Source organism: Pelobates fuscus, chromosome 6, assembly GCF_036172605.1.
Source record: "Pelobates fuscus isolate aPelFus1 chromosome 6, aPelFus1.pri, whole genome shotgun sequence".
NCBI classification, from domain to species: Eukaryota; Metazoa; Chordata; class Amphibia; order Anura; family Pelobatidae; genus Pelobates; species Pelobates fuscus.
In genome coordinates this window covers 120,556,033-120,577,114 of record NC_086322.1, presented here as the reverse complement: position 1 = coordinate 120,577,114, position 21,082 = coordinate 120,556,033, and the positions used below count along the sequence as shown (strand labels likewise).

At 42.3% G+C, this 21,082-nt stretch overlaps 1 protein-coding gene across 1 annotated transcript in view; it reads left to right on the top strand.

Annotated features, from left to right (window-relative positions):
* Positions 1 to 391: 391 nt before the first annotated feature.
* Positions 392 to 21,082, top strand: part of LOC134614431 (methylsterol monooxygenase 1-like) — a 50,308-nt gene continuing 29,617 nt past the window's right edge. The window contains exons 1-2 of the mRNA XM_063458203.1: positions 392 to 484; positions 18,731 to 19,003. Coding sequence (XP_063314273.1) covers positions 18,755 to 19,003 — 249 coding nt within the window. The 5' untranslated portion in view covers positions 392 to 484; positions 18,731 to 18,754. The remainder of the gene's footprint in view (positions 485 to 18,730; positions 19,004 to 21,082) is intronic.

Sequence of the window (21,082 nt, the reverse complement as noted above, 5' to 3'; positions counted from 1 at the left end):
TCTTGGTTTCCCTATGACAGGGGTTGGCACTCCAGATGTTTTGGACTACACTTCCCATGATCCCTTGCCAGCATTATGGGAGATGTAGTCCACGATATCTGGAGTGCCACCTGTCCTATGGCAATGGATGATGCCCACATGTTGGGTGCAGTGATGCCCGAGCTATGACAGGCAGCCCCGCCTCCTCACAATGCAGGCTGACTGTATGACAAGCCCATTGAGCAGTTACCATGGCAACCGTCCTTCCCCGCTAGCTCCGCCCACCCTGCTTACCTCGTGTAATGAACGTAGCACAGGCTTGTGGGCGTGGTCAGGATAAGGTAAGACGGCAAAAGGCTGTGAGATTGGTTACTTGAAACAGTCTGCATAGGCTCATGCGCCCAGCCAATGATAATAGCACTTCTCCCGTGACGTACTGACTCGCAGTCTCCTCGGCCAATCAGAGACGCGAAAGCAGATCACTCGGCGCACAGCACGGGGACAGGTGAGAGAGCCAGGGGAACAACCTGTGACAGAGAGAGTGTGAATATTATATATCACATAGCATTATATCTATATCACATTATTATATGGAGAGTGGGAATATTATATATCACATAGCATTATATCTATATCACATCATTATATGGAGAGTGTGAATATTATATATCACATATCATTATATCTATATCACATCATTATATGGAGAGTGTGAATATTATATATCACATAGCATTATATCTATATCACATTATTATATGGAGAGTGTGAATATTATATATCACATAGCATTATATCTATATCACATTATTATATGGAGAGTGTGAATATTATATATCATATAGCATTATATCTATATCACATTATTATATGGAGAGTGTGAATATTATATATCATATAGCATTATATCTATATCACATTATTATATGGAGAGTGGGAATATTATATATCACATATCATTATATCTATATCACATTATTATATGGAGAGTGGGAATATTATATATCACATAGCATTATATCTATATCACATCATTATATGGAGAGTGTGGATATTATATATCACATAGCATTATATCTATATCACATTATTATATGGAGAGTGTGAATATTATATATCATATAGCATTATATCTATATCACATTATTATATGGAGAGTGGGAATATTATATATCACATATCATTATATCTATATCACATTATTATATGGAGAGTGGGAATATTATATATCACATATCATTATATCTATATCACATTATTATATGGAGAGTGTGAATATTATATATCACATAGCATTACATCTATATCACATTATTATATGGAGAGTGTGAATATTATATATCACATATCATTATATCTATATTGTTGTGGATAAAACAAGTGTTTGATTATCTGAATATCTGACCCCTGTCCAAATTGATTAAAATATAAGGCGTGCACGCTCTGAAGTAAACACTGAGACACAGGTTTCAGGTTGATGAAAAGCATTGGAATGTTTACTTAGGGGGGCGCGCAGCCCCTTATAAAGACAAGAATACATCATATGCAAAAATGTAGATAACAGTAAGAATACATCTTTAATTGGTTAGGTGTTAAGTGTTTTATCTAATGCACATCCTACAAGGCGTGATGTCACCATCTTCCCGGGATTTTACTCTGGATACAGGCGCCATCTTGTTACACGAGGTAGTTAGTCGAAGAGAGCGGTTGCTCTAGCAGCCATTTTAAGTAAATATTGAATACAGGTATACAGAGTAAATAGACATTTTACTAAAACCATTTTTACGTCCCCCCCTTAAAATGACTATTTACTAACACCTACCTAACAAAATTAAAAAAAAATCAGAATCTGTCCCTAAAGGCTGCCGCACATCCAGTGGCGTACACACGATCCATACGGCCCCGGTGCGAAAATTGATCCGTGGGCCCCCACACCCCCTGGCGCTTACTCTGCGCAGGCCGGGGGCCGCTACACATGGCGGTGGGCACCTGGTCTCAGGGCTGCGACCCCTGTGACTGCGGTGTGCATGCCAGTGCATGATACACATACACTTAACCCCTTAAGGACAGAGCTTCAGAAGCTTGTCTTTCACTTAATGACAACGGCATTTTTTGCTGTTTGTGTTCAACTGCAATTTGCATTTTACTAATTTATTGCACCGACGCATATTATATACCGTTTTTTAAAGGACAGAAAGGGCTTTAATTTGATGTAACATATATATATATATATATATATATATATACATAAATGCTTATTTATTATTAAAAAATACAGAAAAATGCAAAAAAATGAAAAATTTTGTTGTTTTTTTTTACAGTTTTTGCAATAATAATGTGTGCACAATTAGTGCAGGTTAAGGAAAGTAATTACAAATAAATTAATTTAGTTGTTCTGATTTACAGAATATATAATGTGTCTGGGATTTTAAGTTTTTTTTCGTAGTTACAGGTCACAAAGCACAAGGAGTAAAATAAACTTTTAATGTGGAGCTATTTTAGAATTTGGTATGTTTGTCTTGTAAGCTTAATAGCCATAAAAGAAAACAAAATTGCCACACAAAAGTATATATTTATATAAAGTAGACACCACAGGCTATTTACCTAAGGTTGTTTGGACACTTTCTACGTAGCCATTTTACCGCCAATCTCTGCTAAATATTGGAGTAAAATTTTGTTTTTTGGGGGTTTTCGCACACAAACTTATAACAAAGAACTTCTCATGTGTATTTTGTAAAGTTGGTGTGTGCTATTCCTGTACAAAGTTTTATTATGTGTTCAGTTACTTCTGCTGAGTACAACGGTACCCCCATTGTATGTCTTTGGCACTATTTTGTGAAGCTACAGTGCCATATAGGAGACTTGTCCTTTTCAGTATTCACAGTAGAATTTTGAGAGACGGATTTAATGAGCCTATGCTTCCATTTGGGGTATTATAACAGTTTGACTGTTCAAAAAAACCCCACAAAGGCCTACCATTTGTAAAAGTAGGTGTGAAGAAAAAGGGACTTTATCCGACCTTTTCTTCTGGTTTCTTGTGTTTTGTTTCAGTTTTCCTGCCTACAATGGATTATTAGTTCGGCAGTTTGCAACTACCGAACCCAGACCTCCCTCCTAGCTTGTTATGATCAAAAGCACCGTCAATCTAATGTTCCCTGGGTGGCCGCTGTTCGTATAGCCGAACGCCACGTGGAAAAGAAAACGGCGGCCATCTTGTTCGCACGAGGCGAGTCAGCGGGACTTGGTCGTCGAGTGTCTGGAACTAAAATCGGACACTCGACCGCACAAAGTACCGCTGAGAACTACCGAACACCCGCTTCTCCCACTTACCGAACAGCCAGAGGAGCGGTATTCGGTAGTTATGTGCGTACAGACCAGGGGAACAATCGCTACTATGAGCCAGGAGGGTATATTCGGTATTTTGACAGTTTTTCGTCTTTTTCCCAATTGACCGACCGCACACGCTGAATTCGTGGAACTGTTTTGGGCAGGACACCTGTCCTTTTCAGTATTCACAGTAGAATTTTGAGAGACGGATTTAATGAGCCTATGCTTCCATTTGGGGTATTATAACAGTTTGACTGTTCCAAAAAAACCCACAAATGCCTACCATTTGTAAAAGTAGACACTCCAGGGTATATCATAAGGTGCATATTGTGCCTTAGCATGCCCCCATTTTTTCACCAATATATGCCAAAGTATGTGGTAAAAAATAATTTGGGGCATTTTTTTACATACGGATTGCATTTTTGCTGGGCATTTTGTATATTTCATATGTGCCACTAAGTTCAAAACCTCCAAATTATGCTCAGCTAAGTCTTCTGAGTAAAAAGACATCCCCAATGAATGTCTTTGGCACTATTTTGTGAAGCTACAGTGCCATATAGGAGACCAAGCCATATCAGTTTTTACAGAACTTTGAATTTTGACGCTGGGCCTATGTGCAATTTCCAAGCATCTTCGCAGGTTTTAAATTCAAACTACCCCACAAAGGCCTACAATTTCTTAAAGTAGACACCCCAGGGTATTTCAAAAGGCATATTTTGAACCTTAGCGTGAGATAATTTTTCCGATAGCTTGCACCAGGTGTAGTGGTAATAAGCGTTGTTTCTGCCTTTTTGACACACAAAGTGAGTTTGCACAATATATTTTGCAAACCTTATGTGTGCTACGACTGTATAATACTTCATATGTTGCTCAGCTATGTCAGCTGAGTACAAAAATACCCCCGTATGTACCTTTTCCAGGTATATGTGGACATCGGAGGGGCACGTTTGGGACACAGCCATTCCATTTTTTTTTTCAAACTTTAAATTTTGACGCTGTGCCCATGTCCCATTTTAGAGTATTTTACCAGGCTATATAATCCAAATACCCCATAAAGCCATACCATTTCTTAAAGAAGACATCCCAGGGTATTTCAAAAGGCATATTTTGAACCTTAGCGTGGGATCATTTTTCCGCTAGCTTGTACCAGGTGTAGTGGTAATAAGCGTTTTTTCTGCCTTTTTGACACACAAAGTGAGTTTGCACAGTATATTTTGCAAACCTTATGTGTACTACCACTGTATAATACTTCATATGTTGCTCAGCTATGTCTGCTGAGTACAAAAATTCTCATATACCTGTTTTCTTCTTCTGTCAGGTATATGTGGACATCGGAGGGGCACATTTGGGACACTTTTGTGGGATCAATTTTCCGCTAGCTTGTGCCAGGTGTAGTGGTAATAAGCGTTATTAAATGTATTTTTTAACTTTTTAAAACTTTTTAAACTTTTTAAAACTACTTTTTAAACTTTTGTTTTGTTTATTAATTTTTTTAAAGTTTCCTAAACTTTTGTAAAACTTTTTTTTTACAGATTTAACATTTTTCTAAGCTTTTTTTTTTTACCGTTAACCCCTAACTAGCAGTAAGCAGCACTAACAGTAAATTCCCCATTTTCCATAACTCCCACCCACCCCAGCTAGCAAAATATTTAATTATACAATATTTAAATTAGTTAATTAAATAAATTTAACCCCTGAGGGTTAAAAAATAAATAAAAGTTAATCTGTATTTTGATCACTGTAGGCAGTGATTGCCTGGCAGGGAAGGGGTTAATTTTTATTTGGACTGGGTAAAGGGTTCATTTTTTTAACTTAATTTTTTAACTTTTTAAAGCTTATTTTAAAACTTTTTTTTAACGTTAACCCCTAGTTAGCCTAACACTAAATCCCCCAATTCCCCACTAACTTCCAGTCTCCCCAGCTAGCTAAATTTATAATTTTAAAATATGTAAATTAATGAATAAAATTTATTTAACCCCTTGAGGGTTAAAAAAAAAAAGAATTAACCCTCAGGGGTTAAAAAAAAATAAATCAGATCATAATAAAATGTAATCCCTGCCAATTGATCAGTGTAGTCAGTGATCAATTGGCAGGGAAGGGGTTCATTTTTTTATTAAAATGGGTAAAGGGGGGTGGGATTTTAATTGTACTTTGTTTTTTTTACACCAGGGGGCAGGATCAGCACTGATCCGTCTCCCTGCACTTCACAGTGAACCCGGAAGTGCAGGGAGGCGGAGGTAAGTATACAGAGCACATGTGCTCGCTCTGACATGCTGTCAGAGCGGGCACATGTGCTGGGGCAGCACTATCGGGTGCTCCCGGTCTGCCTCTAATACAGAGGCAGACCGGAGCACCATTAACCCCATGATCGCCGCGATTGCGGCGATCTGGGGTTAATTTTACCGCGTGACGGACGAGGTCCGTCACCCGTCGTTAAGGGTATCCCCAGGATGACGGACCTCGTCCGTCACCCGTCCTTAAGGGGTTAAAGGACCACTATAGGCACTCAGATCACTTCATCTCAATTAAGTGGTCTGGGTGCCAGGTCCCTCTAGTTTTAACCCTGCAGCTGAAAACATAGCAGTTTCAGAGAAACTGCTATGTTTCACTGAGGGTTAATCCAGCCTCTAGTCTAGTAGCTTCTCACTGACAGCCGCATTAAGTAATGCTTTCCTATGGGCGGTTTGAATGAGCGCGCAGCTCTTGCTGCGCATGCGCATTCAGAGCTGAGAGGCGGATCGGGGCGAAGAGATCCCCAGCGCCAAGGGAGCCCGGCGCTGGAGAAAGGTAAGTGCTGCAGGGGTTTTAAACACACACACAGTCTCACAAACAGACACACACATTTACTGACAGACACACATACACACTCACTTACAAAACATACACCCTCACTGACAAACACACACTCACTAACAGACACACACAAACTAACACACACAAACTAACACACACACGCTGACACTCACTAGCAGACACACACTCAATAACGGACACACAAACTAACACAATGACACACACACAGTAACACTCACTAAAACACTTACTGACACTCGCTAGCAGACACACTAACAGACACACAGTAAAACACTCACAGACACACACACAGTAACACACTCACTGACACACACACACACTCATATATATTTTTTTTTAATCCCCAGCCTCCTTACCTTTGGGAGTACTGAGGGGATTCCCTGGGGTCCAGTGGGGCTGCCCGGCGGCCGGTCCTGCAGGCGGCGAGGGAGCACTCTCCCCTGAGTGCTCTCTGCCCAACTCCCTCGCGCTATTTACTGATGCAGGAGCCGGAATGACGTCATCTTCCGGCTCCGGCATCAGTGTGGTGCGCTCGAGGGAGCTGGGCAGAAAACGTTCAGGGGAGAGTGCTCCCTCGCTGCCTGCAGGACCGTCAAAGTGAAGCCACTGCCAGCCTCGGGGGGGCCTGAGGTGGCCTGTTCCTGGCCCCCCCAGGAGAAGAGGCTGGCAAAATGAGGCCACACTGGCGTACATACCGGGTTGCAGGGCGGCCGGGCCCCCTGGAGGCCAGGGCCCGGTCGCAGCCGCGACCCCGGCGACCGCGATATGTACGCCAGTGCGCACATCTGTCTTACAGGTCTCAAACTCTTTTGGTGCTGCGCATAGGACAAGCAGTGGCTTGTCCACTACCTCCCCCGCTACAGACTTAGCCCGTAGAGACAGACGCTATCCCTAATATCCCTAAAATGAAGTAGTTGTGTGGTTGGTGCGGAGGGACTGTAGAGGAGAGTAGGGCGGAAAAGGCTTGTCACAGTCCTCGTCATCCAATTCTTGGTGAAGGAAAGTCGGGGTAGATTGGTCAATTGTCTGGTCAATTGTTCTTTGTAGGTACTTATGAATACATGGCAACACACAACAGACATAGAAAATAATGAAAAGGAGCATGAAGATTAAGACGGCCATACCTATTTGGACCAGCACTCTCTGCCAGTCACTTAACCATCCAAACCATGCATCCCATGAGTTAGTGACTCCTGAATTTCTCTTCAACTCTTCTGAGAGACTCTCTAGCTTTTCTATTCCCAGCGTTACTTTCCCATTGCGGCCCGTGTTATCTGGGATAAAAGTACAAGATGTCATCGTGTCAGGGAGTATTTTACACACTCCTCCTTTTTCGTCCAAAATCATATCTAGGGCCATTCTATTTTAAAAGGTCATCTGGGAGATGGCTTGTAATTGCTCTGCCAATCCTTGAAGGGTATCTCTGGTGTAATTAACAAAACGTTGTTGGTTGTAGTAGATATAATTAATCCAATTCAAATTCTTATTGGCTGTGATGATTGGGAGAATAGATTCAAACCCTGCTGCAACTTCATCTCTTGCTCTGAATTCATTTGGCGTGTATCCACGTCAGGGAGGTAATGCCTGGGGCATCATAATATTTGTTGATCAGAGAATTCATGAGGGTCTTGGACAGATGTGCCGCTCCATGGGTCTACTGAACCACTGCTGGGTACATGGTTTTAGGTAAACAGTACTTGAGGTTATTGGTGTACAGGCCATCTTGGAGGGTTGCTCCTTTCTGTTTCCAGCTCTGTTTTTCCTCAGGATCAGCATCCGCTTGCCGCTCTTTCAGGAACTTGAGATCTGTAGGCAAAGTTTGCATCGTGAATATGGGGGTTTGTTCAGCGGACACTGTTCTGTCCACTTCCCTTGGTACACGTGCAGCATCTTTGGTAGCTTGGTCAGCTAGAAAATTACCACATGCTTCCTCCAAACTCAGTCTTCCATGAGACTTTACCTTCAGTATGGCCACTTCTTTCGGGAGCTCCCTGATGGCTGTGTTATGTTTGACTGGTGTACCAGTTGCTGTGAGAAAACCTCTTGTCTTCCAGATTAATCCAAAGTCATGTGCTACGCCCAGTGCATATCTTGAATCAGTGTAGGTCTCCCATTAGGTCTCCCCATAGGAAAGCATTGAAAAAGATTTTCAATGCTTTCCTATGGGGAATTGAGCGACGCTGGAGGTCCTCACATAGCGTGAGGACGTCCAGCGACGCTCTAGCAATGAAAATCTTTGCTATAAACGCGGAAGTGCCCTCTAGTGGCTGTCTAGTAGACAGCCACTAGAGGTGAAGTTAAGCCTGCAATGTAATTATTGCAGTTTATAAAAAACTGCAATAATTACAGTTGCAGGGTTAAGAGTAGTGGGAGTTGGCACCCAGACCACTCCATTGAGCAGAAGTGGTCTGGGTGCCTGGAGTGTCCCTTTAATACATGTGGCCTGATCAGCCAATGTATCTTGAGCACAAAATTGAGCACAAAATTCAACACCTGAGGGAAAATCAGTCTCACTCGTGAGTCGGGCACTAGAGAAGCTCTTTTCCATGATTGGCCAATAGGTGTTCCCTACCTTAATTTCACAGAGACTAAACAGGTCACGCCATGCAGCGGAATAGGTCTTTCGGATTTGAGCAATCCTTCGGTAGAAGGGCATGGGCTGTTCCTCTGGGTCAGGAAGAGATGCCACCAGGACTGAGGACTGGGACGGCTTAAATGAGTCATACATTAAGGGGGCTCCATCTGTACAGAAGTGAGCCCCAGGGGGTTCATCATGGGGACCAGTATGGTGCACAGTAGGGGGCTGTGGAAGGTTAGCCCCGAAGAGGCTACCATTGTCAGGAGGGAGCTGGTAGCCATGGGAGCTGGCGTTATCAAAGCAGTCAGGGGCCTGTGCCGCTCCGCTAGTGCCGTGCAAGGAGAGAGTGTGTCGGGGAGGAGGTAGTAGTAGTTGGGCTACTTGAGGAGTGAGCGCGGGCGGATCCAACAAGGACACAAAAGGGTCGCTGACAGTGGCAGGCATAATGAGAATGGGCTCACTGGGGCGGCCATGATGGGGGCGGAGACGGAAGCGGAAACAGGGAAGGGAGAGGAAACGACCATGGGGGTGACGGGAGGGGAAGTGGCAACCATGACAGAGGCAGGCAGGGCGGAAGCTGGGAGTGACGGCAGGGTAGGGGCGGAAGTGGCGGGGGCAAGGGGCAGAGGCAGGACAGGGGCGGAAGTGACAGGAGCAAGGGGCGGAGGCAGGACAGGGGTGGAAATGACGGGGATGGGAGGTAGGGGCTGGGCAAAGACTAGAGAGGTGGGAGCTGGGAGTAAGGGCAAGGTAGGGGTAGAAGTGACGGGATCCGGCGGGATAAGTGGGACTGATGCAGTCATTGTGTAGACAGGAAGGGGAGGCGTGACTGGGGTGGACAGGGAAGGCATGGTTGGGGCCGGGGAAAAGAAGGAGCCGTCCGCTCTCAGAACAGGGCATAAAGGGGTGGTGTCAGTGATTATTGTTACAGGGGTGGGGGCCACAGTGGCTGGACCGGCCCCTTTCCCTTTGTGCCAGGCGCCATCATAGGGCGGTGGCTGAGATGCACTTTCATAATTTTTAATATTGCAAACATTTGCATGATACACAAACACTTTCTGTCCCTCCAAATCTAGCTCTTCCTCTATCCATCTCTCCTGCTTTATTCTGGCCATTCGGTACCAAGCCTCTGCTGCCTTAGTGAGGTTATTGTCCTGCAACAACCCTTCCTTGTCTTTCAGTAATTTACGCCAGCTCTCCGGTTGTAACCGTCCGCTGGAAGACATAGTAATGCCACATATCTTAGCGATCTTCTTCACCTTACTCATAGCCTCTTCACCCTCATGTTCTTTCACAATATCACAAGCCAAACAGCCCTTAGAGGGCTATATATATATATATATATATATATATATATATATATATATATATATATATATATATATAGAATGCCAAATAATAGCTGCTCACCGGTCTTATTAAAATCCAAATGTTTTATTCAATCATGTTTAAAATCTGTGCTAAACAAGTCGTCACTTGATAGAGATAAACAGGGAGAAGAAACGTCTACAGTGCTCGACTGCCACAAGATGGTTAATCTGGGTGCGTCTTCCCGAAACGTAGACTAGTCACTGGGTCCGCCCACCCGAGGTGGCCACGGATTGGAGCGAGGCGAGCAGTGCGTGGCTAACACTCCTCCGGACAAAGGATACAGGAGAAAAAGAGGTAGGTAGGGAAAGAGAAAGTGAGAATACCAATGAGGAATAACTTTCAAGAATAACAAACAAAGACACATGCACACACACACGAATCAAGGAGAAACCAAGTCACGCACACACACGCAATCAAGTTACAAATAATGAAATCCCAACTGAGCAACCACCACACTACAGCCAACAATAAAATCTGCATAACCCTGTCACTGCTGGACAGCAATACAACAATAAAATATGCACTAACAGGAAGTGCACACTGAGTGGTCCGGCCGGGTACAGGAAACAAAAGCTCCCTGTACCCGTGCACCATACAGAGCTCGGCCACGCTACAACAGAGGTGGGGGAGGGATAAATGGAAAGGGAGGGGAGGGGGGGGGGTAAATGGAAGGGAGGGGGGCAATCAATGGAAAGGGGGGGTAATAAATTGACAGGGAGGGGGGCAATAAATGGAAAGGGGGGTAATAAATTGACATGGAGGGTGGTGGGATAAATGGAAAGGGGGGGTAAATTACTTTTTCCTAGGGCGGCCCTGAATAAAAATGCGGTCCCTGTCTCGCCTGGACAGTAAAGCACTCAAAAGGCGTTCCCTGTCTCGCCTGGACAGTAAGGCAGCAATAAAAAATGCGGTCCCTGTCTCGCCTGGACAGTACAGCTAACACTCAAAAGGCGTTCCCTGTCTCACCTGGACAGTAAAGCAACAATAAAAAAATCAATAAATCTCACTAGACTCTTTATCCCCTAGGCAAAATACATTCACACCCAGGAAGCAGATAATCAATATACAGGTTCTTTATAAAGAGACTCCAGGCAAGATATCTACCTGTCTTTGGTGCCCTCCGGCAGCCGGCGTAGACACGGAGCCATGCCAATCACAGGGACAGGAGATATAGGCAAGGTGCTGATGCAATCATTACCGTATATGCAGAGTTGATCAAGCTCTGTCCCATCTCTGGAGGTCTGCTCTCCGGTGTCCTCAAGGACGGCTGACCGTCGGGACACAGCCACGGAGCCCCACGTTGGGCGCCAACTGTTGTGGATCAAACCAAGTGTTTGATTATCTGAATATCTGCCCCCTGTCCAAATTGATTGAAATATAAAGCGTGCACGCTCTGAAGTAAATCACACTGAGACACAGGTTTCAGGTTGATGAAAAACGTCGGAATGTTTACTTAGGGGGGCGGGCAGACCCTTATAAAGACAAGAATACATTAAATGCAAAAATTTAGATAACAGTAAGAATACATCTTTAATTGGTTAGGTGTTAAGTGTTTTATCTAACGCACATCCTACAAGGCGTGATGTCACCATCTTCCCGGGATTTTACTCCAGATACAGAAGCCATCTTGTTACACGAGGTAGTTAGTCGAAGGGAGGGGTTGCTCTAGCAGCCATTTTGAGTAAATATTGAATACAGATATACAGAGTAAATAGACATTTTACTAAAACCATTTTTACGTCCATAACAATATCACTTTATTATATGGAGAGAGAATAAATATGATATATTACATATCATTATATCTATATCACATTATTATATGGGGTGTGTGAATATTATATATTACATATCATTATATCTATATCACATTATTATATGGAGTGTGTGAATATTATATATATATATATATATATATCATTATATCTATATCACATTATTATATGGAGTGTGTGAATATTATATATATCTCATTATATCCATATCACATTATTATATGGAGAGTGTGAATATTATATATATATATCATATCTATACTGCAGTCATTATATATATATATATATATATATATATATATATATATTATATGGAATGTTGTATTCTGTATACCCTGTGTGAATATTACATATGTAATATATATGTCATATCTATATCACAGTCATTAGTACTCTGTATACATTGTATGAATATTAAAGTTCTATTTCATAGTCATTCTATCTATATTACAGTCATTGTATGGAGTCCAAGGACTCCAAAGTATTCTGTATACATTATGTGAATAATAGTTATATGGCATTGTATCTGTACTACAGTCATGAATTGGATGTAAGCGCTCCTTACTGTATATATATTGTATGTGTTACAGTTATTATATGGAGTGTAAGAGATTCTTAGTGTTCTGTTTTTTATATACGGTACTCTTTCTATATTACAGTTGTTATGTAAGGTATAGGAGCTCCTTAGTGTCCTGGTCATTGTACTTTGTATCTATATTATTACTATACAGCAAGTTGTGGAGACATAAAAAACTATTTGTAAAAATTAAGAGATGGGAAAATACAATTTAAATAATAACATTGTATACTGCATAATTCCTGTGTATGTGTATATTTGTGTTAAGGGCTCATGATAGTACAGAAGATACAAACACTGATAAGTGTAGGATGGTATTAAAAGAGCAAGTCGGTTGTGGTGTGCCGGAACCGACGATGAGGTAGGCCTGTAAATAAAGAGGGCCCACCAAGAAGAAATGTAAAGAGAAAAGGAGTTAATAATGAGGAGTGGGTGGGAGGGTGATGCAGCGCTGACCTCGAACGATATGGAGCCAGGTAAGGGGTGTCCCTTAAGTAGGGAAGAGGTGTGTCATACGCCCCTCCCACAATTACAGGCCAAAAGGCCTTAATACTTGTGTTAAGGGCTCATGATAGTACAGAAGATACAAACACTGATAAGTGTAGGATGGTATTAAAAGAGCAAGTCGGTTGTGGTGTGCCGGAACCGACGATGAGGTAGGCCTGTAAATAAAGAGGGCAAAAGTAGAAAATCAAATTTATTACATACCAGCAATATACATACTTTAACCAGACATGTCTTGAAAGGCATTTCTTACTTCTTGTACCGGGTTAGGTATGTATCTAGAGTAAGCCGATGATTTCCAGCGCCCTAGTGACTTGATAACATGAACTGGAATGTTTGCACTGGATGCTGTGGAGGCCGCTCCTATGCGGAAGGAGTGGCCCGAATAGTTAGCTGATTTGAGGCCCAGCTGTGCAAGTAAAGACCTGACGTGTGTCATAAAGGTGGTGGTAGTGAGTACCGAACCTTGTAGACTGAAAGTGGTTGAGATGGTGGTTCGTTGTTATGCTGGGTATATGAGTCCAGTAGTTTGACGGGGCTCCACCTGTTGTGAGTAGGATAGTACTTAACCTCTCCTGAAAGTGCATGTTGACTGGTTTTGGAGTGAGGCAGAGTCAAGATATAATAGTCCATGTGTTTTGTTAAGTGTGAATGAAGTAGGATGTGAGTGGACTGTGTTGTGCTGATGGCGGTAAATTCTCTTGGTCTCAAGAAACCATAAACAAGGCTACGTATATGGCGGTTTTAACGATGAGGTTTGTGTTGTTGGCAAAGGGTTTAAATCTAGTGAATTGTATAAGTCTTTAAAAATATGGAAATCTATGGGTAGCCTCTGGGCCGTACGTGGGGGTTCGGATCTCTGAATACCCCTAAGGGTGTTCTTAATTGGTAGGAGGACACTTGATTTGTCTGGTTGTAAAGTTAGCATGTGATGTTGGATGCCTGTCAGATATGGTTTGATTGTGTTGTTTGATAGTTTGAGTTTGAGGTGGCAAAAAGAAGCAAAGCCCAACCAGGATGTCACGATGAAAGGTTGGAAGATGTTGTGTTCAGAAAGGAATCTTTAAATCAAATGAAAGCTCTATCGTAAGTTTCCCGGGTATTAGTAGACAGTGCTAATTGGGACAATGTTCTGCTATGTTGCATAATAGCATCTAGTCCATTACTAGATGGTGGAATAGTGGGGTGTTCATGGCTGTGAGTGCGGCTGACGGGAGTATTTGACGAAAAGCCTGGAAATTAAAGCGAGACAAATTGTCAGCAGCAGTGTTACATACACCTGGAACATGAATACAAAACAAGAGAAAATTATGACATGCAGCCAGCCAAGTGAGTTTCCTCAAGAATCTCATAATAGTCAGTGATTTGGATCGGCCTTGTTTATAATGTGACAAGTTACTTGGTTGTCTGAGTAGCAATGTACAGACGAACCTGCCCATAAATGCACCCATGCCACGGCAACCGTCATGATGGGATATATCTCAAACAGAGCTGAGGTAGTGGAAAAACCCTCCAGGTCCTGAACTTCTGAAGGCCAGCTGCCCCAAAGCCATTCGTTCCTGAAAAAATGCTGTAAAACCTGTGGTAGACACCGCGTCTGACCAAATGGTAGGTGAGGAGTCAGACAATTTTGGAAGGAACATGCTTTTACCATTCAAGGTGGTTAAAAATTTTCTCCACATAATTATGCCTGCCGTGGCTTGGGTATCCAGGGGTGACCTGTGTCCATCATGTCTAAAAGTGGGAAACATGTAAAGGAGTTGTGAGATGAAAGCCCGGCCTTGAGGTATGATGCGAATGGCAAAATTCAGTGACCCAAGCAGAGACTGTAATTCTTGCGGTTGCAAGTACCGAGTTGTATGTAGAGATTATGTTGATCAGAATGTTTTCTACCTTGGGCGTGGCAGGCTAGCTTGCATGGTGGCTGAGTCTAGTATGATACCCAGGAATGTGATGAAGGTATCTGGTCCTTCAGTCTTGGTGGAGGAGACTGGGACACCCACCTGTTCGAATAGACTGATGGTTTATTTTAGGCTACTGGGAGGGGAAATATTCTCCTCGACCAGTAAGAAATCATCCAGATAATGTATAACTGTAGGGCATCTGGCTATATTTAATAAAACCAGCATAGGGTTTCGGCGAATACGTCGAAAATGGCCGGACTACTTTGGAACCTAAATGTTAAACGTGAGCAAAATAGTAGTTCCCTGCCCACTTGATACCATGCAGGTGACACAGTGTAGGGTGGATAGGCAGTAACTTGAAAGCATTGTGATATCAGTCTTACTGAGCCATGCTCCGGCCCCTGCCTGCATGATAGCCGTAATGGCGTGATCTATGGTGGAATATTGCAGTGAAAATTCCTCAGAGGGTATGAGGGAGTTCAGACTAGGAGTGGCAGAGGTGTGAGGTGTTGATAGATCAATGATAATTCTCTGTTTGTGAGAAGATTTCCCCGTGACAATACCGATGGGGTTTGTCCGCCATGTGGTGAACGGAGGGGACTGGAAGGGCCCCCATAGGAAGTCCTCTGCCACTTCCTGGCTATGAGTGCCTCCACCGCTGTAGGGTTTGTTGTGCGGATTGCAAATTAGGACATTCCAGGATTCCGGAAGGCATGTGTATGAGGCCTGTGTGAATCCTTCTGATAGACCCGAGATAATGAATTCCACCAAATGTCTAGATGGATGATGTGGCAGTAATGTCGTAAGTACAGAAATGTTTATTGATGTTAAGTATAGTTTTGGGATACATTTTATTTGGACACAGATTTAGCATGTGCCCTGAAACAGATGGCTGGAGAAAGTGATTGCAACTCAACCAGTGCTGGAGGGGTCGCAGCGGCCGACCCAGCCATGGTAAGGGGTGTAGTGACCGATTCCCCAGGGGTGATACTGGCAGGCTAACTAGGCCTGAAAGGCGAATAATTAATCTTGTTTGTGACAGGTGAGGCCCTGCTAGTTGCCAAGTGGCTATGAGAGGCTCTGCCTATGAGTTGGCGCGAGGGGTTATTGAGGCCACCCGTCGTAGTGGCAGGAATCGTAGGCCTCTAGGTGATAGTAAAAGAAAACAGGGGGAGGGAGTGACAGGTGAGGCCCTCTCTATAATATGCGAGGCGGCTAACTCACGTGTGGCCCGATGGCGTTTGCCTCCGAAACGTTGAGGCGGGGTGTTGGCCTCGCAGACCATTAAACGATAGGCAGAAATGCCAAGAAGGGAGGTACCTATTTGGGCCTATACCCCTAACTTGCCTGTACTCTATGGCCTAGAAGAATGAAACGTATGTGAACTACAACGTGAGCAGGCTTACGTACCTGGTAGTATGTATGAAGTTTTGAGATTCGACAGGTATGAAAACCTGGATAAACCTAAAAAGGGATCGAGTGAGAATGGATCCTGTGAGACCTGTGTAATCTGTATAGGCTGGGATTAGGCTTCTAGCAGTATGTGTGGGAGGTGTAAAATCTATGAGTATGATAGTGACATGACTGCCCATGCTTGGTGACAAGCGTTACGCTGAGTCCGATACCTGGCAGCAGGGGATTGGCCGTGTAATGTGTATATATGGAAGGTGATCAGATGATATGCATGTCACTAAACTGATCTGGGAATGCAAGGGACTTTTTAATGTGAAGTGACAATATGCAGAATCATAAATGTTGCTGTAAAGTGACGTATGAATGTATGAACCAGAACGTGTGATTCAAAAACCGAAAGTCTTGTGAGACGTATATGCCGTGTTCTTGAATACTCGTGTTACGTCGCCTGAGTGTGTCAAGAAAAGGCCTGAGTTTGTAAATGCCATGTGAAATGACAATCTATGCAGAAAATGTTGTAACGTGACGTATGAGTGGTTGAACCAATGCGTGTGATTCAACCCGAAACCCTCTGTGGAAGGTAGGACCGTGTTCTTATATACTCGTGGTATATCGTATGAGTATGATAAGAAATGGCCTGAATAGTTAGTGCCATGTAATCGTAATGTACATGGTTGTAATAACATCATATCTCCATTATACTCTTTGAAAATAGGACCGTGTCCTTGAACTCGTGGTATGTCGTACGAGCATGACAGAAAAAGGAGCCGTAATGTAGGCTAACCATAACAGTAATATACATGTAATATCTGCATTGTAAAATAAAATAACTTATTATTAAAACCATATATATATATATATATAACCTAAGATCGTGTAAAATAAGTATTTGAAAGTTTAACCGATAACTGTGCAGGAAACGTATGATTGGTTGGATCAGTACGTGTGATTCAACCCGAGTATGCATGAAAAGGAATTAAATCCTTGTGTCATGGTTAACAACAAAGAAATGAGGCCTGTAACGTAGGCTGATTTAATATTAATGAAATGGATAATTATAAAAAAAAAACTCCAGTAAGCGTGGGAGTCCAATGTCTATACAGAAATGTTAGCTGGTTTCATACCCTTGATGTAATAAGTGATACCTTAAAAATAGCATGAAAATGGTCTGTCTATTTAACCAAGCAACTTTTTAACCAAATGTAAATACATGAAATGATGAAATGTAACTCACGAAAAAGATCTATGTGAATACATAGCAGAATAACCGAATCTTAGTATGAAGGGAAACAGAAGTTAGCATGAATAGCTTAACCGTATGCATTTTAATGCGAACAGCAATCGTGCATAGAATATACTATGAATAAGTGCAGACCAGAAAACACAAACTGAAATGACAATCGTTTAAATGAAGCAAGGTTGTTTTTTTACATGAAATGCAATAATGTCTGAGAAGCCTGTAGTACACTGAATGACCGGTAGGGGTCAGTGTGTAGGCGAAAATGCAGTGGTTCGATGGTTTGTACATGAAATGCAATAATGTCTGAGAAGCCTGTAGTACACCGAATGACCGGTAGGGGTCAGTGTGTAGGCGAAAATGCAGTGGTTCGTTGGTTTGTACATGAAATGCAATAATGTCTGAGAAGCCTGTAGTACACCGAATGACCGGTAGGGGTCAGTGTGTAGGCGAAAATGCAGTGGTTCGATGGTTTGTACATGAAATGCAATAATGTCTGAGAAGCCTGTAGTAGACTGAATGACCGGTAGGGGTCAGTGTGTAGGCGAAAATGCAGTGGTTCGTTGGTTTGTACATGAAATGCGATAATGTCTAAGAAGCCTGTAGTACACCCAAAGACCGGTAGGGGGTTTAAACGAATGATATGCATGAACATGCAATGGTTTTAGAACAGACTTAGACAAAATGCAGCCGTAAAGTGAGGACCTGACCCGTGCATGGTGCCGTGGGACTGATGCCTGGCATAACGGGTAGGTTGACTTACAGTTTGTGAGTCACTTGGACACCATCCACGGCGATGGATTGAAGAAAGAAGGTGGTAGGCCGGAAAAGCCTGTGGCTGGATTCCTGACACAGCTCTGCTTAAAAAACCTCATGGAGTAATCAGGTAAAATGGCGTCTGGATGACCCGGAAGTGGAAATGATGCAGCGCTGACCTCGAACAATATGGAGCCAGGTAAGGGGTGTCCCTTAAGTAGGGAAGAGGTGTGTCATACGCCCCTCCCACAATTACAGGCCAAAAGGCCTTAATACATATCATATATAAACACACAAGATACAGAAAACTGTATGTATATATATATATTTACTTTTTTGTTTCTTCTTTTTTTTTTTTTTTAATACCTCTATATTAGTGTCAGAATAGTGCTCAAAAGGCTAATTGAATAAGTGAGATTTTATTGTAGATTTGTTAATCACATTCCCTAACTATGGACAAAACATATTGAAAATATTTTTCCTGTTTTTGCATAGGATATCCTGAAGTCTGAGGACAAAATGGCAGCCAATGACAGCATTCTCAATTCAGCTTACCTGGCTATTGAATACATAGACTCATTTCTACCTGAAAACCCTCTGCAACGGCCTTTCAGATATGCTTGGACTTATATGCTAGACAACTACACCAAGTTTCAGATAGCTACATGGGGATCACTCATCGTTCACGACCTCATATATTTCGTGCTCTGCCTTCCTGGCTTTATTTTTCAGTTTATACCTTTCATGCAAAGGTTCAAAATACAACAGGTTTGTCACACTCTAAACATTTTATACATAAGTTTCACAGTATCTAAATATGACACAGTATTTCTTACATTCTTATTAATATCACATTGTATAACTTGCCTGGAGCTAAGTAAATATAATTCTTATAATCTCTCTTTTCATATCGAGGGGTAATGGCTCATAAAGTGAACAAATTGAAACAAAAGTTAAAAAGCTGTAGATTTGTGTTTTTGTTTGTGGTTGTTTTAAAGTGAACCTGTAACTATTGCATTTTTAATAAAGATATATCCCATTACTGTAACAAAGGCTACCTTCAAACACTGTAGGTTGGCATTGTAGGAATCTTCTTATTTTATAGATACATTTTGCACGCTTGTTGGAAGATCCTTCTGATGTCAGTCTTCTCGCAGGTTCTTCCATAGACCAGGTGTTGTAGAGAGATGGTAATATTTTATACATTAACAGTTCGGCATGCTTACTCCCTCCTATTATCCCTACAAGTTCCAGGATTTAAAAAAGTACAACGGTGTGTAGGCACTACCAAATGAAGAACACACAGGTGTAGTAAAAGTGTATCCCCCAACACTTGAAAGATAAATAGTGTAATAAATAGAAATATTACACCAAATGCAGAACAATATAGAATTTCTATGACAGGAACACTCTATAAAACAAAAATACAATATATAGTGCAAACAGTATAGGACATGAGAAATAAGCCCCTATATAGGATATAACTCACAGGATATACAGGGAGTGCAGAATTATTAGGCAAGTTGTATTTTTGAGGATTAATTTTATTATTGAACAACAACCATGTTCTCAATGAACCCAAAAAACTCATTAATATCAAAGCTGAATATTTTGGGAAGTAGTTTTTAGTTTGTTTTTAGTTTTAGCTATTTTAGGGGGATATCTGTGTGTGCAGGTGACTATTACTGTGCATAATTATTAGGCAACTTAACAAAAAACAAATATATACCCATTTCAATTATTTATTTTTACCAGTGAAACCAATATAACATCTCAACATTCACAAATATACATTTCTGACATTCAAAAACAAAACAAAAACAAATCAGTGACCAATATAGCCACCTTTCTTTGCAAGGACACTCAAAAGCCTGTCATCCATGGATTCTGTCAGTGTTTTGATCTGTTCACCATCAACATTGCGTGCAGAAGCAACCACAGCCTCCCAGACACTGTTCAGAGAGGTGTACTGTTTTCCCTCCTTGTAAATCTTACATTTGATGATGGACCACAGGCTCTCAATGGGGTTCGGATTAGGTGAACAAGGAAGCCATGTCATTAGATTTTCTTCTTTTATACCCTTTCTTGCCAGCCACGCTGTGGAGTACCTGGACGCGTGTGATGGAGCATTGTCCTGCATGAAAATCATTTTTTCTTGAAGGATGCAGACTTCTTCCTGTACCACTGCTTGAAGAAGGTGTCTTCCAGAAACTGGCAGTAGGACTGGGAGTTGAGCTTGACTCCATCCTCAACCCGAAAAGGCCCCACAAGCTCATCTTTGATGATACCAGCCCAAACCAGTACTCCACCTCCACCTTGCTGGCGTCTGAGTCGGACTGGAGCTCTCTGCCCTTTACCAATCCAGCCACGGGCCCATCCATCTGGCCCATCAAGACTCACTCTCATTTCATCAGTCCATAAAACCTTAGAAAAATCAGTCTTGAGATATTTCTTGGCCCAGTCTTGACGTTTCAGCTTGTGTGTCTTGTTCAGTGGTGGTCGTCTTTCAGCCTCTTACCTTGGCCATGTCTCTGAGTATTGCACACCTTGTGCTTTTGGGCACTCCAGTGATGTTGCAGCTCTGAAATATGGCCAAACTGGTGGCAAGTGGCATCTTGGCAGCTGCACGCTTGACTTTTCTCAGTTCATGGGAAGTTATTTTGCGCCTTGGTTTTTCCACACGCTTCTTGCGACCCTGTTGACTATTTTGAATGAAACGCTTGATTGTTCGATGATCACGCTTCAGAAGCTTTGCAATTTTAAGAGTGCTGCATCCCTCTGCAAGATATCTCACTATTTTTGACTTTTCTGAGCCTGTCAAGTCCTTCTTTTGACCCATTTTGCCAA